The sequence below is a fragment of the Oryza sativa genome, chromosome 2 (genome assembly GCF_034140825.1).
Source record: "Oryza sativa Japonica Group chromosome 2, ASM3414082v1".
Lineage (NCBI taxonomy): Eukaryota > Viridiplantae > Streptophyta > Magnoliopsida > Poales > Poaceae > Oryza > Oryza sativa.
Genome location: NC_089036.1, coordinates 2,166,471 through 2,190,878, shown reverse-complemented (window position 1 = coordinate 2,190,878; position 24,408 = coordinate 2,166,471). Strand labels below are relative to the sequence as shown.

Here is a 24,408-nt window from a genome sequence, read left to right as displayed (position 1 = left end):
TGCCATCTGCTAGCCGTGATGCCCTATTACCCTCCTCGTCTAGAAGAACCAAAAAAAAAACACTAAATATTATCTGACAAAGGGTCACACATGTTAGATTATATGAGATATAACACACTACAGTATATAAAATTATAGGTTGTCTATACATCATTTGATAGAAAATCCTTCTATAAATCCTGCAAAGTTTAGACCACCCAATTGCATTAAGATTTGCGCCAGAGCAACAAATTAAAACCCACAAAACCTCCTCCTCATCCCCTTTCTCACGACAGAAACCCACAAAACCTCCTCCTCATCCCCTTTCTCACGATACAGTCGCTGCTTAGCTCTCACGCGTCCCCCCCCCCCTCCTCTCCTCCCTTCTGGAGCCATCGGTAGCGAGATGCCCCTACCCCGCCATCTTCCTTGTCTCTGGTGGCTCCTCGCTGTTGGATCAGCCACCACCTCCTAACCACAAGCTAGCTATTCCACTGCTACCAACCGGCACCGACGCCTCCACCTTCCACAACCATCCCTCTAAGCCCGGCAACCTCCCCCTTCTTCTCCCTTCCCCTTCCACCCCTCCCATCCCCACTCTAACCCGGGACCCTCATTTATTGGCTCTTCGCTAGAGTTTGGGTTGTCACCGGCATTGAAGAAGAAAAGGAGGATGTCAGAGTTGGAGAAAAAACATCTAGAGCATGAATCGAAAAGCACATCTAGTGAATCAAAATCTGTAAGATTTGGGAATAGATTTTCTATCGACAGAAGGGTAGCCATTCTGATAAAATTACTAATATGGTGTAGAAAAGCTCCACGAGTAAACACGGTTATAAGAGTTGTGGCTTAAAAGATTAATGTCCTCGCTGTATATGTAAGTGGGTTGTTCCATATTTATACCGAAAGTCTCAAAATTCATGGAATTCTTGACGTTTGATTTATTCTAGCTAGCCGAGGCTAGTGTAAAATAATCTTCAGGTTTCGGGTCTGCAAATCATACAGTGTAAAGGCTGCGTTGGATTCTCCCAGAAGAGTTGGATTAAATTTTGGATACTCGTGGCACGCTTTTCAAACTGCTAAACGATGTGTTTCGTGCGAAAACTTTCTATATGAAAGTTGCCCTAAAATATCAGATTAATCTATTTTTCAAACTTGTAATAATTAAAACTTAATTAACACACGTTACTACCATCTCATTTTGCGTGAAATACTTAATCTTCATTTTTATCTTCAGGAGATTCAAACACCACCCCAAGCTAGCATGTTAGGCGTGCATGCTTCGCTTAATTCTCAGATTATTCTCATATGTTTTCACTGCCGCTAGGCGCTACAGAGAGCATGTCAGTCCCATCACTTGTTCAATTCAACCTTTTTCCTTTCCATATCTGAACCCCTTCTCATAGTTGAGAAAAAAAAAGAAAAAATTAAGGGCCCATTTAAAATCATAGGAATAAAAAAACAGAGAAATAGGAAAAACACAGGATTCTGACAGGAATACAATTGTAAAACAGAGAACTGTAAAACACAGGAAAAATACCAGAATGGCCATTATTTTGGACTACAGGAAAAACGCAGGAATCAGATGAGAAAGATAGACTCAGAGGAAATGTTCCAAGAGGTTATACCTCTTGCTAACTTTCCTCCAATATATGCATAGGATTACCCATTTCATAGGAATTTTAAAGGATTGGATAGAATTCAATCCTTTGTTTCAAAGCTTTCATAGGATTTTTTTTCTATAGGATTGAAATCCTCCAAAATTTCTACATTTTCCTACAAATCAAAGGGGCCCTAAGTGGAGGAATTGATTGCATTGTATAATTCCAAAGTAAAAAGACAAATTATGTTTTAGGTTAATTTCATTCTTTTACTTAGAAATTTATAAGTTTTTATGATCGATTTTCCTTACAATCACATAAAACACACACGCCCGCAGATATACATACGCCAGTACGTATACATAGCCCTTATCGCCAGTATATTTTATGTGCCAGTACTAATAATTGTAAGACCACAATTAAAGAAAAAAGTATGAAATATCCCCTGAACTATCATGGTCGACCGAATTATTCCCTAAATTTAAATACCGGACATTTTACACCCTAAACTATATATACCGGACAAACAATCCCTGAACCCTGTTCGGGGCGGTTTTGATTTCAGCTATCACATGTGGCATCAACGTGGCAGCCTAATCAGAAAAAAAAAATCCCTTGGGCCCACCTGTCATCCAGCTTCTCCCAGCCCATTGCGCTCTCTCTCTCGTGCGCGTACTCGGACGGCCAGCGGCGGAGCTCGCTCGCGCGGCTGGGGACGGAGGCGAGCTGGTTCCCCTAAATCCAGCCGCCGCCGCCCTCTTCTTCCCTTTGGCCGCCCGCGGAGGAGGCAGCCGGAGCTCATGGTGGGCGGCGGCGCGGGGATGGGAGGATGGCAACGTCGCGGGGACGGGAGGTGTGCGGGGTCGGCGACTGCGAGCTTCTTCGCGGCGCCTTGGGAGGAACGAGGCGAAGGCCCAGCCGCTGCAGGTGAGGAACGAGGCCGGAGTCGAAGGCGGCAGAGAGGAAGATCGGCAGCGTGTGGTGGCGAGCGCGGAAGGACCTGTCCGCGAGCGTGGCACGCACCAGCGCAGCGGGGGAAGGGAGGCGGAGGAGGTCATCGCCGAGCACCTCGACGCCGCCCATCGCCTGCCCTCGCGCGCCGACCGCAAGCGCCGCACGGCCGCCACCTCGACGCCGCCCGTCGCCGGCCCTCGCGCGCCGACCCCCGCGCCGCTCGACCTGGGACCGCGCGGCCGCCACCTCGCGCCGCCCGTCGCCGGCCCTCGCGCGCCGACCCCCGCGCCGCTCGACCTGCGCCCGCGCGGCCGCCACCTCGACGCCGCCCGTCGCCGGCCCTCGCGCGCCGACCGTCCGCGCCGTCCCACGCCGCCGCCCGCCGTGCGCGCCGCCGCTGCCGCTCGACCCGCGTGCTTGGGGGAGGATGAGTGAGAGAGACGGAGAGTGAGATGAGAAGATATGACAGGTGGACCCCACTACTTTTTTATAAATAGAAAGCTGACTGTACTGTTACACGTACACCACGTAGACCAAAATCACCGTGGATTAGGTCGAGGGGGGTAATTCGTCCGGTTTACATAGTTATGAGTGAAGAATGTCCGGTTTTGTGGTTCAGGGGGGTAATTCAGTCGATCGTGATAGTTCGGGAGGTAATTCGTACTTTTTCCCAAATTAAATAGCTAGGGTAAGGGCATGAAGAATTTTACATGAATAATTCCGCTGCAATGATTCTCTTTGCGTCTATATATATCTAGATATATATTGCACACTGTAATTTGTTTTATAAGTTTCATGGCTACTTTGTTCCATACACCCTTTTATTTGTTCTTGCCGTGTATTTGACTCCTTTGTTTTGCACCTCTTTTCATTTTCTACATGTGTATGTTCTGATACTGTAATTTAAAAATCTAGTAAAAGCTTATCGCTCTGGATTTTCATTTTCTTTTTGAGGAAAACTGATTTTTATCTTTATACTTGAATAGTTAGATTTCACAACACAATCAGAGCGTGATGCATGTGAGAGTGAGACGATTGAGATTTTATTTAGGAGTGAAGTATATGGGCGGTCCCTAAACTTATGCGGGTGTGTCATCTAAGTCCCTAAACTCCTAAAATGCATTTTTAGATATTTGAACTTATCATGGGTGTTATATAGGTCCAAACGAGTTCTAACCCACTCCATGTCCTGACGTGGTATTGTCACGGTGGTGCCTACGTGTAAGTGGAATCCATATAATTAAAAACCATAATTTTCTCATATAAGGTAGATAGAAAAAAATCTAAAGTAGAGAGGAGAAAATATGTTTTTTTAATTTTATTTTTCTATGTGATTGGCACGTGGGTCCAACTAATACGTAGGCACTATCGTGGCATGCCACATCAACGCATAGAGTGGGTTGTAGCTCGTTTGGACCTATATGACATCCAAGACAAGTTTAGAGATCCGAAAATGCATTTTGAGAGTTTGGGGATCTAAATGACACACATGCACAAGTTTAAAATAGCTATAATATGTTGCGTGGACAAAACAATAGAAGATAAACTTCCCTATCAGATTTGACAGAAAATTTACTTATAATTTCAGTCGACAGGCAGATTGGACCGCAGATAATTCGCATGATTAATTTGATAGAAAAAAATCTACTCGTTCTGTCCTGCCTCTTTTTCTTAAAATAAATATGAACAGTAAGCAAACTTTTGTCAAATCGGGTTTTACAATTTTATGACATGGACTCCTACGCCATCCTAAAATAAGTTAATCTAATATAAGATGTGACATTTTCTAGCACTACGACGTCTGTACAGATTCGTACGTAGTGCTAGAAAATATCAAATCTCGTACAAATTAACTTATTTCATCACAGCATTACAGTGGGACACACTGCGAATGGTAGTTATCCCACGTGGCATCATTTGGCGCCAAGGTCCTCCCCTTTAAAAGCCAGCCATATGTGAGTAGCTAGGTATTGCTATGCCTTGCCTAGGAGCAAATTAATCCAAAACCTGTGCTCTAGCTAGCTGGAGCTAGTTAGGTGGCCATTCTTCTCCATCTCCGGCGAGTTGATTGGCTGACTGACTGGCGGCGGCCATGTGGAGGTTGAAGGTTGCGGAGAGCGGTGGCACGCCGTTGCTGCGGTCGACGAATGGCTTCCTTGGGCGAGCGGTGTGGGAGTTCGACCCCGACCACGGCACGCCGGAGGACCGCGCCGACGTCGAGAGGGTGCGCCGTGAGTTCACCGACCACCGCCTTCACCACCGGGAGTCAGCTGACCTCCTCATGCGCATGCAAGTATATATTAATTACATACGCTCATTCATCCCTTAGTTTTTTAAATATATAATGTCGCTATTCGTTTATTAATAAAAGTATTCAGTTGTTATATACTTCTATTTTGGTTATGGTTATATCATCACTGCAGTACATTAAGAACGACTTATATATAGAGAGAGAAAGCATTATGAACGGTCAAATATATGTTTAAAAATCAATAATCTCATATATTAAAGAACAAAGGAAGTAATAAACACGAATGGCTCTGTATCTTTCGAAAATCAATAACCACCTCATATATTAAAGAAAAAAGGGAGTAATAAACACGAATGGTTCTATATCTCTTATTTGTATATATTATATAATAATTACTTATTAGTTAAACTGCAATTTACTCCAATACTTTTTGAGAAACGCAATTTACCCCAATATGAAACTGTACGGTGTGTTCGCTTTCATTTGATTTTGTTGCAGGGTTTCGTTCATTTCATACGGTGTTATTTTCATTTCCTTTTGTGTTGCAATTTGCATAGCAAAACAAGCATCAACGTCGTCGTTATCGTATTCCACCCGTCAATAATAAGCTTGGAGAGAAGGAGGAGGTGACTGAAGAAATCGCCATGGCTTCGTTGAGACGAGCTCTCGACGAGTTCTCTTCTCTGCAAGCAGACGACGGACACTGGCCTGGAGACTTCAGTGGTGTTATGTTCATCATGCCTGGCTTGGTAGTATATTTAAATTGTATCTGTCTCTGGCTAAATAATTTATGCTTAGCTATTTCGTGGTTTAATTTCTGGTGATCTAGCTAATTTCTGTACAAATAAATGCAGATATTTGCCTTATATGTCACTGGATCACTGGACACTATCATATCACCAGAGCATCGGCGGGAGATATGTCGCTATATCTATAACCATCAGGCATATTTTTTTCCGTATATATGGACGACTGACCATAAAATAATTATAATATGCTCATGTATTCATGGTTTAATAATTTTAATTATAGAAGAACGTGTGTTACTCCAGTACTTGCAGTACGAATGTTTATAAAAACAAAAATGGGTGGTTTGCATAAATTAAAGCACGAGTTCAGACTTATTTGCTCAGACAAAATATAAGCATATTTTTCTAAGTAACAATTAAATGTCATTAGTATAAAAAACACTGAGTAAATTTCCCAAAACTACATATAACTTAACCAAACTGTGTCAAAACTATAGATTTAAGATAACGTATCACAAAACACAAATTTACCATCAAAATTATCATTAAAATATTGCAAAAGTACATATCTAATAATGTTTTTGTCACAAGACTATAGGTTTTATTTAAATTACTCGAACTATATATTATTATATTAGAGTAATAAGTTATGATGAATTTGGTGCTAAACCTATAATTTTGTGATAACTTTATTATTAAATCTATAATATTATGATACTCGCTCTTAAATCTGCAATTCCGCGATAAATTTAATATTAATTCTATAGTTTTATGATACACCATTTTAAATATATAATTTTATAATAGCTTGGTTAGAGAATATGTAATTTTGTGAAATTCACTTTAAAAACATTTGATTTTCCATATTTTGTGACTGCAAATTCTGCACATGCATGTGTTATATAGAACGAGGATGGTGGATGGGGCAGTTTGATGTTGAGCTCGAGCACCATGTTTGGCACATGTTCAAACTATATCACCCTTAGGCTTCTCGGTGAAGAGACAAGCAATGAGCAATTAGCCAAAGGGCGCATATGGATCATATTGCATGGCGGCACTACCTTTGTTCCACAATGGGGAAAGATATGGCTCTCGGTCTGTCTACTATATTATCGCATGAATCCACACAATAATGAATTTTGCTAAACAATTGCTTTCGTTGATTTTTGTAGGGTTCAGTTTACTTTCGAAACATCTTGATTTATATAAACATGACTAATATAATGGTTAACTAAATGATAGGTATATTTAGCACTTTCTAATCGTACCAACCGATTCATATTTTAATTAAAGTACTTTCACACGATTGGTTTTATAGTACAAGGTTTTCACTTTCGCGCCAAAAATTTCGGCCATTTTGGTAGAAACGAAATTTCTGGATTTTTGGGATTTTCGGCGTTTTTTAGACCATTTTTTGAAATTTTAACACAATTTAACTGAATTTGACTAAATTCACAAAAAAGTTAGAAAAATCGAAAATTTCAACCGAGATAATCATTTGCCTGGGTAAGAATTGGAGGCAGGGTTCAATCTATCGGGAAGGGGAAAAATTTCAGGGGTCACCGAAATTTCGAAAATCTTTCAGAAATTTCGAACGGAATTTTCAAACAAAATTTGAATTTAAACAATAAAAATAAAGAAATTTTACCAAGATCAGAGTATAGATGAGCATCGAGTCTATTCAATCCAAAGCAGAGGAACAGGAGATTGAAACACAGTAACACGTAAGGATGCGAGGCTTGTGCGGCTTGTGTCGTCGTCCGGTCATCGTCGTGCTGCCGAAGAGCGATGGAGCCGCCAGCGGCAACTCTAGCCAAACGGAGGATGCGAGGCCCGCGGCTTGTATCGTCGTCGTGGTGCCGAAGAGCCACGGAGACGCCGCCGGCCACTCCAACCAACCCGCCGCCTCCGGTTCCGGCCACCGCCGCGGCCGCTGTTCGCTAGCTTGGGAGGATGGCGACCTGCTGCCTGCTGGGCGAGCTGTCGGAGGATAGCGAAGCAGCAGCAGCCTTTGGTATATAAGTGAGGAGGGGATAGGAAATTGAGGATTTTTACCATGAACATTGTTTTGCCGAAATTTTTGACCGGAGCTCATGTTTATCAGGACCCACCAATAGACCCGAAATTTCGTAAATTTCGTTCCGAAATTTTGAACCCTGATTAGAGGGAAGGTAGAAAAAAAAAGCCCAAAAGGCAAAAAGAAAGGAGAAAAAACGAAATAAGAAAAGAAAAACGGCGGAAAAAAACCTAAGCCCGAAAAAAAAAGGGACGGAGGAAAAGAAAAAAGATGGAAAAAAGAAAATAACAGCGAAAAAAGAAAAAAGGACAAAAAGAGAACCGGAAACCTTAATTATTATATATATAGGTATAAAAAAGAAAAAACAGCGAAAAAAGAAAAAAACGGACGGAAAGAGAACAGGAAACCTTACTTATTTTTCTTATTAGGTATAGATAAGCCATATGACTTTTTTCTAGTCAAACTTCTTTAAGTTTGACCAATTTTATATAAAAATTTAGTAGTATTTTCAACACAAAACAAACATATTATCAGAATATATTCAATGTTATATTTAATGAAACTAATTTGATATTTTAGATGTTGTTAAATTTTTCTATAAATTTGGGCCAACTTGACAAAGTTTAATTATGAAAAAAATCAAACGACTTATAATATAACGCGTTGATTGATTTCGGACAAATTAATTTGATTCACTACAGATACTTGGAGTGTACGAGTGGGCAGGAAACAACCCCATCTTCCCTGAGCTATGGCTGACCCCACAATTTCTTCCTTTTCATCCAGGTATATATATACTAGTAATAATCATACTGTATACTCCTACATCAAATAGTAGCTAGTTGCACACAAATCAAAAACAGTTTAATGGCAATGCCTGGAGTTTATATCAGACTTAAGGTTCATGAAAATTCTTTAATTTTGAACTGAATTTACTTTTGTGCAGGCAAATTCTGGTGCTTAACTCGCATGGTATACCTGCCGATGGCCTACCTATACGGCAAGAAGTTCGTGGGCCCCACCGCGCCGACCATCCTGGCGCTGCGAGAGGAGATTTACTCGGCCCACTACCTCACAATCGATTGGGCCCAGGCCCGCAGCGCCTGCGCCAAGGTAATTTTTGGGCCGGGCCGAATTTGTTGGGCTTCTTGTTGGGGGAGGAGTGCCCCGCGAGGAGAATTTTTTTTATTTATAATTTTTTTTATTAAAAGTTTTACAAAAATAATTTTCCATTTTGAAAATTGACGAATGTAGTCGCCTACCGCCCTCTGGGAGGGCGATTTTTAAAAATCGCCCTCTCAGAGGGCGGCGAAAATGACGTGGCAGACGGCCGTTCGCTCTCGGGCGACGGCCGTCAACGAAATTTGCAGGCGGCCCCCTTGCCGCCCTCCGCTAGGGCGATTTTATACTGTGCGGGGGGCCGCCTGCAAATGGGCGGCGAGGGGGGGCATGGAATTTTGCAGGCGGCCCCCTTGCCGCCCTCCGCTAGGGCGATTTTGTACTGTGGAGGGGGCCGCCTGCAAATGGGCGGCGAGGGGGCATGGAATTTTGCAGGCGGCCCCCTTGCCGCCCTAGGGGAGGGCGATTTTTGCCTCCCCCCTATAAAGCCCAGTCCCTCCTCTGTGAAATTTCATTATATTCACTAAAAATCCAAAAAAAACGAAAGAGAGAGAGGGGAGGGCAGCAGAAGGGGAGCGGCGAAGCCCTGCTGGTTCGCTCAATTCATCACAGGTATGCTCCCATACATCTTTTGCATTTGTACTAATATGTTATGTTTGAGTATATATGTTGCGTTTTAGTTTTAGTTCCATATATTTTAGCACATCTGTAGCACACAGCACATATGTGTAGATCCAGAGCATAGAATATAATAGTATGAATTGAGACATAGACAGTAGTGTTAATTGTAAGATGTAGTTTAGTTTGATCTGAAGAATGTAACGTAATTTTAGAAATTTAGAGAACAATATTGTAGAGAATGTAACTTAGGGCGTAGTACAGAAATGCGAGGTTAACACAGTTATTGTTTTCATCAGGCACAATGTCAAGTAAGGTCACATTTCAGATAGTTCACGGTGAAGGAAATATTAGATTTGGTCCAGATGGTGTTGATCTGTCAGATTTTGTAATGACATCTAAGGGCATCGATAGGCCTGCGGAGAGAACATTTCAGTCAATTTATAGTTGGTTGTTGAGAGGATTTAGAATAGACCAAGAAGTCTACACAATGTCAGTGTCAGTTGTAGTGAGTCGTGCAACAGAAGGTTATTTTTGGGAACTAATGCCGATGGACAGCACTGATGCTTGGAGACGGTATGTGGAAATGGCTTTTGAACGGTCATGGCCCCTCGTTATATTTGTGTCGGTACAAGAGAAAGATATAAATGTTTCAATGCAAACCGAAGATGTAGAGGGTCCTATCAATGCAAGGGATGTTGTTGGACCATCGATGCAAAATGAGGAAAATCAACGAAGGGAGGAACAGGCTATGGGCATGGCGGATGAGGGGGAGAGAGTCGGTATAATTGTTGATGAAATGGAGAGGGAAGATTCGGATAATGAGGAAGTGGACGACGACGCATCATCCGATGAGGAAGGTGATGTAATGGCCACTGATTGGGCAAATGAGGACTTCTCTGGACTTGTTATATCAGAGGGTGATCATGTACCCTGGGAGTATAAGGAGAACGAGGTAATTGAGGGTGCAAGGTATGCTCATAAGGATGAGATGAAGGAGACGGTGAAGCATTGGGCAGTTTCCTTGCAGAGAGAGTTTAGGGTGGTCAAGTCAACAAATTATGTGTATGAAGTGAGGTGCATGAAGGAAGATTGTCCGTGGCGTGTCCATGCATATAAGGGTAAATGGAATGATTATTGGAAAGTTAGCATTGTGACCGAGCACAAGTGCTACTTACAAGGGGTGGAGAAGTATCACCGAAATATCACTTCAGCTTTTGTGGCAAGTGAGATGTACAGCAGTGTTGTTGGTAACATTGTCTTTGAACCAAAATCAATTATTAGGCACATCGAGAACAAATTCAAGTACACCATAAGCTATGCAAAGGCCTGGAGAGCCAAACAAAAGATCATTGAGATGAGGTATGGCACATTTGAAGCTTCTTATGATAATTTGCCTCGTTTGTTAGCCACCATTGCCCAGAGGAATAATGATACGTACTATGACCTACATACATTTACATCGGTTGATGATCGAACAAAGAGTATGCTGCAAAGAGCCTTTTTCTCATTGGGTGCTTGCATCAATGCTTTTGTGCATTGTCGACCTGTTCTATGCATAGATGGAACTTTTATGACAGGTAAATACCGAGGTCAGATATTGACAGCAATTGGGTGTGATGGGAACAACCAGGTTCTACCTATGGCTTTTGCATTTGTAGAGAGTGAGAACACTGAAAGCTGGTACTGGTTCCTAGAGAGAGTGCACATTGCAGTGGTGCGTATGAGGCCCAATGTTTGCCTTATACATGATCGTCATGCGGGTATGTTGCGGGCTATTGACTACTTGCAGAACGGTTGGGATGAGAAGGGACTTCCAGCTAAGTGGCCTGATGTTCGGAGTCGGTGGTGCATGCGTCACATGGGTGCAAATTTCTACAAGCAATTCAAGAACAAGCATCTTATGGAGCTCTTTAAGAGGCTCTGTGCACAGAACCAAGAGAAGAAATTTAATTAGTTGTGGGACAAGTTGGATGAGTTGACAACGAAGCAAACAGATGAGCAATCTCGCAGACCACTAGTTGAATGTGACGAGCCTCCCATACCTCTTGGTGCATTACATGATGACCCACCAACAATGAGAAGGAGGTCAGGGTCGTCCATCAGAAATTTCACTCAGTGGATTGAGAATGAGCCTAAGGAGAAGTGGTCTCTATTGTTCGACACCGATGGATCTCGGTATGGCATAATGACAACCAATTTGGTAGAGGTGTACAACTGGGTAATGCGAGGAGTTCGGGTACTTCCATTGGTTGCTATTGTTGAATTCATCCTTCACGGCACGCAAGCGTACTTTAGGGATCGATACAAGAAAATTGGTCCGTCCATGGCCGATAACAACATAGTGTTTGGCAACATAGTGACAAAGTACATGGAAGATAAAATCAAAAAGGCACGGAGACATCGAGTTGTTGCTCAAGGCACACAAGTGCATCGGTATGAAATAATGTGTGTTGATAGGAGCAGGCGTGGTATCTATCGCAAGCAAGCCGTGCAGGAATGTGTCTTGAAGGCGGATGGTGGATGTACCTGCAGTTGTATGAAGCCGAAGCTTCATCACCTTCCTTGCTCACACGTTCTTGCTGCTGCCGGTGATTGTGGCATATCTCCCAATGTGTACGTCTCAAATTATTTCAGGAAAGAAGCAATCTTTCATACATGGAGTGAGGAGATATATGGGTTCGGGATCTCAGGATCTTACACAACGCTGAGTGCCCAAGTTTTTTATATTCCAGATCCATCTAAGTTAAGGGTGAAAAAGGGTCGACGCCAAACTAGACGCATCAGAAATGATATGGATGAGTCAGAAGCAGGTGGGAGGACTTTACGCTGCAGCAAGTGTGATCTGCGCGGCCATACTTACAAGAAATGCCCGAAGAATGCAGAAGTTCCAAGCGGCGCAGATGCTAGTCCATCTGGACAGGCAAGTGATGGTAGGCGACCACCTGGTGAAGGAACAACAAGCAGGCGCGCAAGGCCAAGGTGTCGTCGCGCAGCAGGCGATTCCATGGTGTAACAAAGCTTTCGATTTAGGAAATAAAATGCTGTTGTGATGTAATGAGTGTTCGGACTAAATACTTCTATCGTGTAATTTCAATTCAATGTTGTTGTAATGAGTACCTCCGACTATTGTTATACTAGTAGTATTGCGAACTATTCGGTGTTGTATCATAATGTTATCGTGATGAGTGTTCGGACTAAACACTTTTGTTTGTTTGTACTCTTGTTTAATATGTGTTAGTAATTCGCTTATGAACATTTATTACTTATGTTGAACTAATTATTTATATGTTTCTGATCAACCTATTTGATGAAGGTATGGCGTACGACACACCGGCGCTGTTGAACCGTGGGATTGACAGGAACCACCGCTCGTTCCTGTCAGCAGTCGAGGGTGCACAGCTCGGCACCTTCCGTCCACGCACGTCGCGCGAGTGGTTGCGTGTCGACCCCCGTCACGTTCCTTGGTACGCGTATGTTCACATTTCAACTCAACTTTGCTTTGTGTTGTACTTATGTTTGAAGTTTGCTCTATACAGGTTGCGTGCGGCAGGCCTTCTACCACTTTGTAGGCTTGTTGAGGCGGCGGCGGACGACCGTGACCCAGCGAAGCGGTGGGATGCAGACCGGTCACTCCTTGCCGCTCTTGTAGACCGCTAGAGACCTGAGACGCACACGTTCCACCTTCCCTGTGGGGAGATGGCTCCGACACTGCAGGACGTGTCGTACCTGCTCGGGCTACCGCTGGCGGGAGCACCAGTTGGTCCCGTGGACGGTGTTTTTGGGTGGAAGGAGGATATCACTGCGCGCTTCGAGCAGGTGATGCGCCTTCCACACCTAGGACCGACCAACACCCTTCCTCCGTACTCTACAGTCGGGCCTAGCAAGGCTTGGTTGCTCCAGTTCACTGTAAGTAAATAAGTTGTTATTATCATACGTGCTTATTTGCGACCGGATGAGTGTTTTGTACTAACATTTCATTCTTAATTGTAGGCGGACCTTCTGCACCCTGACGCTGATGATTACTCGGTCCGACGCTCCCTTGAGGCGTACCTGTTGTGGTTGTTCGGGTGGGTGATGTTCACTAGCACCCACGGGCACGCTGTGGACTTCCGGCTGGTCCACTACGCACGGTCCATCGCGGATGCTCAGCCACAGGACGTGCCGCAGTGGAGCTGGGGTTCTGCCGTGCTAGCAGCCACGTACCGTGCCCTCTGTGAGGCGTGCACGAAGACTGACGCGGGAGCGATCATCGCTGGCTGCCCTATGTTGCTTCAGCTTTGGGCAGCCGAGAGGTTTGCCATAGGTCGACCAGTGGTGGACAGCGCACCCTACGGGGTTGGTCGCAGCGCGCAGTGGCCAGAGGACGGTCCCACGATGGGGACTTACTGGTGTCGACGTGGGGTTAGTGCAACTTCGCTGCGTTATAAGTTTATCAGTCGTCTTTTTTTTTCTTCACATAACATGTCTAATTCCGATCATGTTTATTGCAGCGTCGTTACGCTCACGTCCAGGTGAGACGTGGTTACCCGGACTTCGTGTTCGAGTTTGACCGTCTCCAGCCGAGCGACGTCATCTGGGAGCCGTACACAGAAGAGGCCGTCGCTGCGAGAGCACCGCTAGGACTTTCGTCCTTGTGCACACGCGACCAGGCTTACTGGCTCACCATCCTGCCGATGGTGTTCGACATTTTCGTTGAGCCTCACTGCCCGCAGCGTGTGATGAGACAGTTCGGACTTAGGCAGGTGTTTCCGGGCAACGTGCAGCCGACCGTCCTCCCTGCCGACCACTCGTGAGTTCGGATTGTTCATTTCTAAATTTTTATGATAATTACTTCATCGAGCCATATAATTTACCTCTCTTCACAGGTTGACTCGACGGGGACAGCTAGCAGGCGCACTTTGGGCTCCACGTGTACAGCAGTACGTTGACGACTGGGTGTTAGCTACAGAGGAGGTGATCAACGAGCTCTTCCCACACACGGAGGAGAACTACCGTGACTACCTTCGTTGGTACCTTCCTCGCACTCGTGCGCGTGTGACCTTCACTCCAGACGCCCCAGAGCCGCACGTTGCCGCTGTCACGGACGCGTATCCCACGCACCGTGACCGAGACTACTTCGTGGCGGTACGTCCAATTTGTATTACTTCTTACAATTATTTCATTTATCTTGCATAATATAGGACAACTACTGAATTTTTTATTTCCATCTTGCATAGGCTGATGACGCACGGGATATCAGTGCCGATATCACCGCAGTCCAAGTGAGGTTGAACAGAGGTTTGCACTTGACTGACGTTGAGCAGAGGGTGACCTTCGACCGGATGCAGGAGAAGATGCGTGTGGTCATGCGCATCTTCTCCTGTCGCAGCGCCGTGGACGTCGTACCTCCAGCTGGTCCGGTACAACCACGGCCTCGCGCGCCTACCGTCGGAGCAGGACCTCGACCTACGGCACCTGTTTCGCACGGTACTGCTCAGCCCAGAGGTTTCTTAAGTTTTGTTTCTGTTTTTCTACGAAAACATCACCCCGTCGTAACTTGATGTTCCATCCTCGCAGGACCTCGTTTGCCTTCAAGCGCCCCTAGCTTCGGAGCAGTGCGACCTACAGCACCGGTTTCGCACGGTACAGTTCAGCCCAGATATTAGTTCATTTTTGTTTCAGCTTTTGCACGAATATGTCACCATGTTTTAACTGCACGTTTCCTCATCGCAGGACCTCGTCTGCCTTCGAGCGCGTTCGCAGGCACGACCGGCGCTTCCGCGAGCTCCGCAGGGGCGTTCGCCACCTCTTCGGGCGCGTTCGCCAGCTCTTCCTCTCACGGAGCGTCGATCCCTCGCCCACACGGTACTTTACTTTTTATTACTACTGTTAAATACTTGTACGAAACTGATGGTCCTTGTCCAGCAGGATTTGCAGCCGGGATCTTCGGTACTAGGGCCTCTTCGTCTCACGCCGGTAGGACTGGTCCTACTAGCCAGTTCTACGACGACGACTTGCACGGTGCACACCACCACGACGTACTAGGCTCCTCTCAGCTTGGAGGAGCTCCAGAGGCGCACACTCAGGAGCAGCCAGAGGTCACACCTGTACAGGCAGGACGGGTTGGCCGTGCCGTACCCCCGGACCGACTCACGTACTCCCAGGGGCACATTAGGGCGCAGGGTAGGAGGGACAGGGGTAAGAGGCCTCGTCAGTAGTGTTCTACCTCTTCAGTCCTTATGTGACCGTTTCTTTTGTCTTACAAACTTGTAAAGCAGTACTACTTTTGCTATTACTACTGCAGTACTACTTGTGTTTGTCTCGTCTATATAGTTCTTTTCATTCATATGGTGCTAGAACAACTTATGCTCACGACAACACACTTTCGGCGCTTCACGGTAGTGTCAGATCCAGTAGCGCGCACAGTCCACAACAGCACACATGAAAAGCGGCAGCTCGAGTTATCACTATCAACTTTCGGCGCTGCCTGTTGACATAAAGTGAATCACGCCCACGCGTGATCGTCTTGTCACATCTAATGAATAATGTATCTCTTTGAGTTCACATATATTGCAGTGAAAACGACGCTATATAATTGACAATCTGAAGGCAACCTCTTCATATCTTCTTTCCCACTAGCACACCACACACAAAAATGGAAGCCTATTCATTGGTAATACGTAATCTAGATTTGAGATTATGTAGAACATTCTTCACTACAATTTTACATTTTGGCAGCAAACCAAATATGATCAAATGCAATTTTACCTTACCAAATATTTGGTAGTGCCAAAACTTGCTTATATTTTGGCACTAACAAAATATTTGTACGGTAACAATCCAAATATGCCCTAAAAAATAATAAAATTGTATTTTACCAGTCTTGGAGATTTTAATCTTGTATAGTTTTCACTATAAAAAGATTTGATAACTATTGATATTTATACAAAAATATAGAGCACAGTATAAAATCGCCCTCCCCCAGGGCGGCAAAGGGGCCGCCTGCAAAATTCCATGCCCCCTCGCCGCCCATTTGCAGGCGGCCCCCCCCACAGTACAAAATCGCCCTAGCGGAGGGCGGCAAGGGGGCCGCCTGCAAAATTCCATGCCCCCCCTCGCCGCCCATTTGCAGGCGGCCCCCCGCACAGTATAAAATCGCCCTAGCGGAGGACGGCAAGGGGGCCGCCTGCAAATTTCGTTGACGGCCGTCGCCCGAGAGCGAACGGCCGTCTGCCACGTCATTTTCGCCCTAAAATCGCCCTCCCAGAGGGCGGTAGGCAACTACTTCCGTCAATTTTCAAAATGGAAAATTATTTTTGTAAAACTTTTAATAAAAAAAATTATAAATAAAAAAAATTCCCCGCGAGGAGGTGGTAGAGTGGGGAGGCCGCGACGGCGGCGGCGGCGACGGTGGCGACGGCGCGGTGCGGGTGGCTCTACGCGCCTCCTTCCGGCGGCGCCGTTCCTCCACCATCGTCCCTGTATCTCTCCTCTAATTGTTCGTAATGATCTCTGGGTGTTGGTGATGGCAGGAGGATCTGGTCTGCCCGCGGACGCGGCTGCAGAATGCGGTGTGGAGTTGGCTGTATAAGTGGGTGGAGCCGGTGATGAGCAGCTGGGCGATGAGCAAGCTGAGGGGGAGAGCTTTGGATAGGCTCATGGCACATCCACTACGAAGACGAGAACACGCAGTACCTCTGCATTTGCTCTGTCAACAAGGTAGCTTCAATTTATTCTTCTCCTCCTCTTTATGGTCATATCGTTTATTAGATATGTATGGTGCATTGGTGCTGACTGTTAGTTTGATTCTGGAGGGACTAGGGTATGTCAGATTTGAGCTAGACATATCAGGATTCAGATTGTTTGGATATATCAACTGATATCTGTCTTCTTATTGATTCTTTTTAACAACATTCAGGCTCTAAACATGGTCTGCTGCTGGGCGGAAGATCCCAATTCAGACGCATTCAAGCAGCATCTTGCGAGAGTACCTGATTTCTTGTGGCTTTCAGAAGATGGCATGAAGGCACAGGTTATTAACTTTTGTGTCTTTCATGCATAAATTGAATATGTAACATGGTTAATGCGTCTACTGTCGGTACTACCATAACTTTGACAAATGTTTTACATCTAGGAAAATTTTCCTATTACTATCTAGTGTTTTCATTAAATTTGGAGGAACCAGGACAGACCTATGAATTATTGTACTTCCAGTGATGTTCAATTGCATAATTAGGGGGTACATCAGTAGAAATATCAATTGGTATGGTAGGAATAAAGCTAAATCTTTAAACATGACACGCCTTTCGTTCTACAAAATTATCTATTTATTCAAGGAAAAAAATTGTGATAGATTGTTATCTCAATGATAGGTATATGATGGTTGCCAGAGCTGGGAGACAGCATTTATAATTCAAGCGTTTTGTGCTACTGATCTTGTAAATGAGTATGCTTCTACTGTTCAGAGAGCCCATGAGTTCTTGAAAAATTCACAGGTACAGAATCTCTAGTTTAATAATCTAAATCATAAATTAACTACTTTATAAGATAATCCAGCATATATTGCATATTCTTTCTTGAAGGTTGTTAGGAATCATCCTGGTGACCAAAGTTACTGGCATCGCCATAGATCAAAGGGTTCTTGGACTCTTTCATCTGCAGACAATGGATGGGCTGTGTCTGACACTACAGCAGAAGCACTGAAGGTCATTATGTTTCTTTGTTCTTTCCTTTTTGTTACTAATGTAGACAAATGAAGTATAAAACTAGTGTCATATTAATCTAGTCCTAATAGGTGATAGCACATCGAATAAGCTCATGCATAATTTCTACGCTGTCTTCCGTAGAAATCTGACATAATTTCATTTCCAGGCTGTATTGTTGCTGACAAAGATATCTATTAACGTGGTTGGGGATCCCATTGAAAGAGAAAGGCTGCATGATGCTGTCGATTGCCTCCTATCTTTTGTGGTATGCATTTTTTTTAAATACAGCTATCAAACCTGATCTTGTAATTTCCTTTCAGAGTAGCCCACATACGTGATATTGTGGAAACTATATCTCGTATACTGTTATCAGTTGTGCTAACCAGGAGAGGTTAAAGGAGTCTGTCGCACCAGACTTACAGGGACAATGGGCTTAAATATGTTACATAACCTTTGTCTGGAACTCAGTATGGGTGCAGCTGTGAAATCCAAATCCAAGCTCAGAACTTGCACAACTTGTTGCCAACTTTATGTGGCCAAAATGTTAAAAATCGAACTAAAAATGGTGATTGTGCTCTCATAGTCTCATTAGTCCTTCGGTTTAAAAAAAAAGTCTCATTAGTCCGGGGAGATTCCTTCAGAAAGTTTTAGTTGTCATGGTTTAAAGATGTGAAAACCATCTGCTCAACGTATTAATTTTTCCTTGCAGAACAAAGATGGTACCGTTTCTACATATGAATGTAAAAGAACTTCTACTTGGATAGAGGTGAGTTTCTGCACACTATCGCCCCGATATGCTTTATAAACATACATCAGAAAAGAACTCAATGATTGTGCCTACGTCATAACTCATAGCACAATCAAACTTTTTTATGATGTTAAAATAACATCAGCAACATGCATGCACTTCAAATTATAAAACATTACTATTTGATTTAGCACGTCATGTATTTTCAGTACATTTACATTGAAGAAATCACCTGTTTTATTTCAAGTTCTTATTGCCATTGCGGACCCTGACATGTCCTCTCCTTTTATAACCTAGATTCTCAATCCTTGTGAGAGTTTTTCAAACATGGTGGTCGATTATCCGTAAGTGATGCAAGTAACATTGTGCTTAGAAAATCCGTGAAGCACCCATTTCACTTTGTAGATATAGTAACTCCTTGCAACTCACGTTGTACTTAATTTGGCAGATATCCAGAATGCACGTCCTCAGTGCTTCAAGCTTTGGTGCTATTCAAAGAACTGTGCCCTGGTTACCGTACTGAAGAGATAGAGAAGTGTGTTAGAAACGCAACAATGTTTATTGAGAATACACAAGGCGAAGATGGTTCATGGTTTGTAGAAAGAGCATTTACTGACCAGTGGATAATTTTTCTCTCTTCTAGTCTAACAATAACTTGGTTGTTTGGCAGGTTAGGCACTTGGGGTGTATGCTTCACCTATGGGGCCTTCTTTTCAGTAAAAGGGTTAATTGCTGCTGGAAGAACATATGAGAATAGTTCTTCCATCAGGAAAGCATGTGATTTTATAATGTCAAAGCAGCTCAATACTGGTGGATGGGGAGAAAGTCATGTCTCTAATGAAACTAAGGTAAGTTTTTTCTCTCTCTTTCTCAACATCATTCATTTTTTTTATGGTTGAATAAGCCTGTGTAGTTCATTTGGTTGGAAGTTTTATGATAATTGGCATGTAGGATACACAATGGTGATTAATTAGCATAGTTTTTTAAAGCACGACTTTAAATTCAACTAGAACTGGCATTTACTGCGTTAAGGATATTAGGGGTGTTTTGTTAATTTCTCATCACCTTGTACACAATATTTTGCCTTGGGACTAGATCAATTGAGCATTGTTTATCCCCAAATCTTCTCTAGAAGTGACATACTGAAGGTATAGTAGAACCAACCTCACAGCCCTAGTAATGGTGTGTACCCTGCTCAGTTTAGGCCTTGAGCATGGGCGGGCTTGTTCATACCCCTCAAAGGAAGCCATTCAAGCAAATATTTGTTCTTGAATTAGCATAGGGTTTGAATCACAGCCCATTCATTTGATTTGTTGTGTATGTTGAAGTTATTACTTTTCATTTGCAACAAGCTCTACTTCCATTCAGAAGAAATCTTTTGAGGGAAGTTGGACTAGTGCAAATTTCTACAAATTTTAACGTATTTTGAGGTTTTGTTTAATACACCATTAAATTAAAAGGTAATTCTTGGAAATGTCAACCTTTTGCAGATTTCCCCACTGCTTTTTTTTTATAATATCAAACAGGTTTATGTAAACATCAAAGGTGATCATGCTCATGCAGTGAATACTGCTTGGGCAATGCTGACTTTAATTTATGCTGGACAGGTATTTTTTTTATTGTCAATTTAATTCTCATAGGAATAACTTGTTTATCAAATGATCTCTGTAACTATTTAATTTGGATGTAAGATGGAGCGAGATCCAGCCCCGCTGCATTGTGCTGCAAAAGAATTAATCAATATGCAGTTAGAAACAGGAGAGTTTCCCCAACAAGTAAGTCCCATTTAAGTTCCATTGGGGATATGTCTTATATCGATTCATGGAAAACTTGAGTTCGTTATTCAACTGTAATTTTATGGAATGAGACGAACAACACAAGAAAAAAAAAGTTCATGTTATACAGTGCATCGTATGTCAGGAGTGGGGTTTAATTCCCCCAGCTTCTCTGATGTGATCTATGGTCATCAATTAATACATAATATGACTAGACTAAACTTTACATTATACTGCTCAATACAGTTCTGTTTACATGCTCAGAAAAGAACCAAACCATGATCTAGCAATTCAATTAGCATACTGAAAATGATATAGGCTATAACCTTCCTCGCACAAATCAAGTGGTTTTTAGGAAAGAACCATGGTCTTTACATTAGATAAAAATCAGGACATCGACGATATATTTTTTACTGTAGTAACAAACTGATATACCATACAGTACCTTCTGTACAAGGATTTTAACACATACAATTCCATCTTTAACTGTCATTGTGGAAACTTGAAAAGAAACTAATTAGATGGCCTAGTTTAACTCCTGGGGATGTTCTAAGGTGATTCAGCATTACTTGTGTGAACATTTTAAGATCTATCTCATGTGTTGCTTGTGCTCCTGTACTGATGTTAGGAACACGTTGGATGCTTCAATTGCTCCCTCTTCTTCAATTACCCCAACTACCGCAACTTATTTCCCATCTGGGCTCTTGGAGAGTATTGTAATCGTCTTCGCTCAGAGAGGCGTGCATGAGAACATGGCAGGAAACTCTTATACATGCTGCAGATATATTGATCGCCCTGTACAAATATTACTCGGCTATACCTAAAAAAACAAGCAAAATCTTCTAGCTCCGTTGCATATCTCGGATGTAATTGCTTGCGATCCAATTTGATGTTGTATATATATATTGTCAAGACTGGTTATCGTAAATTCATAACCCATTGGCTTTTGAGGCTTAAAAAAAATTCAATATATATGATGGGTTCTTATTTACTATTCCCTCCGTTTTATATCGAGTCTTTGCTCTGATATCGGGGTTGTCGAAAATGAGCTTTTGTGCTCGCTTCATGTGGTTAGGTGGTTGGTATCTTTGACAAATTCAATGAGAAAGATGAGTTAGATGTGATTCTATTGCTTCGAAAATGTGTTTATTGACATGTTTATCAACAAATACGCTAATTCCTACTGTACAACACTGAAACTGGAAAAAAAGCACGTTAATAATGCTAATTGGAGAGAAATGTCAGAATTAGGAGGAAGTATTTGCAACAATAGTCGTATATGAGGAATCTCAAACTCAAGGTGATATCTGGTGTGTTTTTTGCAATTTTCTCGTGTTAAAAAGAGGGTTATTCATGCAGCAATGATGGCTTGCACAAAGTATCAACTGAATCTTGGGCAATCACGTGGCCTTGTCTCAGCAAAGAATGTGAAATACCACAAAGTTATGTCACTACTATTAAACTGTCATTAGTAGCAAAATTTACATGAGTCATATGTGAATATCGCAAAATTTGTCAAATCTATCAAACGAAGCAATTAATAGCCACTACTATTTGTGATCATCTTTGTGACTCCCGTGCGAATGCGACAGCTACTCTGCTTCTTCGTTAGGAAAAACAAAAATAAAGGCAGATAAACTACGCAACCATTGATTTGTTGTGCTCAGTTGGCAAAGTTGATGGTACAATTATGACGTTTGGTGGAATTTGCTTCTGAAATTTAAATTTAGACATTGCGTGTTTCATTATTTTCTCACGGAATTTAATTTCCGGTTACACAATCACATGATACAAGTAGTTCCTTCTCTTCTCTTTAAAATAAAAAAATAAAAAAAACCACGTCCGTCCGATTGCGATCCGGCGGTTGGCATCAGCTCTCGTTGACTCTCACCTTGCGGCCGCAGCAACCGCCGCCCTTCGCCGGCCGCGTCGCCGGCGCCGGCGACGACGCGGTGGTGCCGTCGGTGGTGGTGCGGTCGAGGAACTCGCGGTTCTCCTTCCAGACCTCGCCGTCGTCGTACACCTCCTTCTTCCAGATGGGCACGGACGCTTTGACCTCGTCGATGACGTAGCGGCACGCCTCCATCGCGTCGGCGCGGTGCACCGCGGACGCCGCCACGAACACGCTCGCCTCGCCGGCGGGGACCGTCCCGAGGCGGTGCGCCACGGCGAGCCGCCGCAGCGAGTGGGCGGCGCGGGCCTCCCGGAGGATGGCCGCGAGCCGGCGCCGCGCCATGGCCCCGTACGCCTCGTACCGGAGCTCCACCACCCGCCTCCCCTCGAAGCTGTCGCGGGTGGTGCCCTCGAACGTGGCGATGGCGCCCGCCGCCAGGTCGCGGACGTGGTCCACGTACCGTGCGATGTCGAGCCGGCCTGACCCCTCGTCGAGGATCTCCACGAGGTCCTCCTCCTCGGTTGCCGCTGCCGCCACGGGGAGCTCGTCGCTAGCCATGGGGTGGGGTTGAGATCGAAGTCGTCGCGTTCGTGGGAGAGAGAGAGAGAGAGAGAGATAAGGTTTCGTGGGGACGGGAGCGCGCCCGCGCGACTGCGCGAGGGGAGGCGGCGGCCGGCGGCGCGCGCTCGTCGACGGTTGGGGACGGGACCGAGCCCGCGCGACGGCGCAAGGGGAGGCGGCGGCCGGCGGCGCGCGCGTTGGACTCTGGAGCGGCGGCGGCGGCGCGGTGGAGGTGGAGATTGGAGAAATGTGGGGAAGGGGAGGGTTGACGTTGACTAGGGTTAGAAGCTATACATATCTGGTTATTGGGCTTCAATTTTATAGCCAAAACGACTAATAAAGTCTATAATTGGTCCCTAGCTACAATGCATGCGGGTCACCGCGAGGGATAGGGACTTAGGGTGGGAGTGGAGCGGCCTCCCTGCCGGCCATCCCCGATAGTGATGTGTTTTGGACCATTAGATTTTTCTTAGATGGTAGATATTAACCATCTTCATCCCCTAATACGTGAATTCACCATGGGGATTGATGATCGGTCCCATCGCCATCTATAAAATTTTGAGCTATGAAGTAATCGAGCGAGCATGCGCTAGATAAATCCAATCTGCTTCGGAATCTTCAGGTTTCACAATATTTGCAGCATTTAAATTGAAATTGAAATTCAGATGTAGCAGCAATAGGTTCAGCTTATGATCTCTTCATAGTATATTTAATAAGAAATTGAATTGAGTTCTGTAGGCTAGCTGAAGATAGGAAGATTTAAGACACGTTGCAACTATTTCTCATTTTGATACTATCGATCCCATCATTCCGCTTATCCTGATGTTTATTTCTACTGTTTGTTAGCAAACAAAAATTAATTTATAGTTCAAACTCCTAAGCGATATAAAAGAAAATGTTGCAAAATAAATCATGAAAAAAAACCTTAAAATCAAGTTCAAAACTAAAATTTAAAAAAATTAAATTTTAGTTTGTAAACATAAGTATATAAGTATAAGTATAAGTGAAACGATGAGGAACTACGACTTCAAGTCTTCAACGTACAGATCTGACCAAAGCTATAAATCGTTCAAACACTTTATGTTAAGCAACATTATTCATGAGCCCTAGCCCCTATTTTTCACTTGCACTTTGTAAATACGCATAGAAGCAATAAAGATTAATCTACTTTCAAGAGTCTTCGATTTGTGTTTTGCTCGGGTGCGGCGGTTAGAGTGGCGTCTACTGCTCATTCAGACCGACTGCAGCAGCAACAGGTGACGGCTGCGCAACGGGCGATCAGCCCGGAGGTATCTGTCCAGTCAGACCTACGCATCAACTCCGGTCAGACCGATCTCCATCGATTCGATGGTAACTTTTAATTCTGATAAAAGATTTAGATTTTGGTAATCCAACCATTTACCCTCTCTGATTAGTTTAGTTCTTTTTTGAATTCAGATTAGCTTAGTTGTTGTT

General features: G+C 43.9%; 3 protein-coding genes and 1 pseudogene across 4 annotated transcripts; 3 read left to right on the top strand and 1 right to left on the bottom strand.

Annotated features, from left to right (window-relative positions):
• The first annotated feature begins 9,159 nt into the window (after nucleotides 1-9,159).
• On the top strand, nucleotides 9,160-12,500 carry LOC136355169 (uncharacterized). Its single transcript, XM_066307437.1, has 2 exons — nucleotides 9,160-9,282; nucleotides 9,588-12,500. The coding sequence occupies exon 2, from the start codon at nucleotides 9,593-9,595 to the stop codon at nucleotides 11,243-11,245; it is 1,653 nt and encodes a 550-aa protein (XP_066163534.1). The 5' UTR covers nucleotides 9,160-9,282; nucleotides 9,588-9,592; the 3' UTR covers nucleotides 11,246-12,500.
• A 218-nt stretch (nucleotides 12,501-12,718) lies between these two features.
• LOC112936123 (serine/threonine-protein phosphatase 7 long form homolog) lies at nucleotides 12,719-15,598 on the top strand. 2 transcript variants are annotated; one of them, XM_066307436.1, is made up of 9 exons: nucleotides 12,719-12,755; nucleotides 12,828-13,197; nucleotides 13,282-13,692; nucleotides 13,782-14,080; nucleotides 14,157-14,415; nucleotides 14,508-14,757; nucleotides 14,848-14,913; nucleotides 15,004-15,135; nucleotides 15,199-15,598. In XM_066307436.1, exons 2-9 carry the CDS (start codon nucleotides 12,988-12,990, stop codon nucleotides 15,486-15,488), a joined length of 1,917 nt encoding a protein of 638 aa, XP_066163533.1. In that variant the 5' UTR covers nucleotides 12,719-12,755; nucleotides 12,828-12,987; the 3' UTR covers nucleotides 15,489-15,598. The 2 variants fall into 2 exon arrangements, with proteins under 2 accessions (XP_066163533.1, XP_066163532.1); XM_066307435.1 differs by lacking the exon at nucleotides 12,719-12,755 and having other exon boundaries at nucleotides 12,840-13,197; nucleotides 15,196-15,598.
• A 1,034-nt stretch (nucleotides 15,599-16,632) lies between these two features.
• LOC4328261 (achilleol B synthase-like) lies at nucleotides 16,633-21,492 on the top strand (annotated as a pseudogene).
• Nucleotides 21,493-22,137: 645 nt separating this feature from the next.
• On the bottom strand, nucleotides 22,138-23,168 carry LOC4328260 (molybdopterin synthase catalytic subunit-like). The gene has a single exon (NM_001409315.1). It carries the CDS (start codon nucleotides 22,948-22,950, stop codon nucleotides 22,369-22,371), a length of 582 nt encoding a protein of 193 aa, NP_001396244.1. The 5' UTR covers nucleotides 22,951-23,168; the 3' UTR covers nucleotides 22,138-22,368.
• Nucleotides 23,169-24,408: the final 1,240 nt, after the last annotated feature.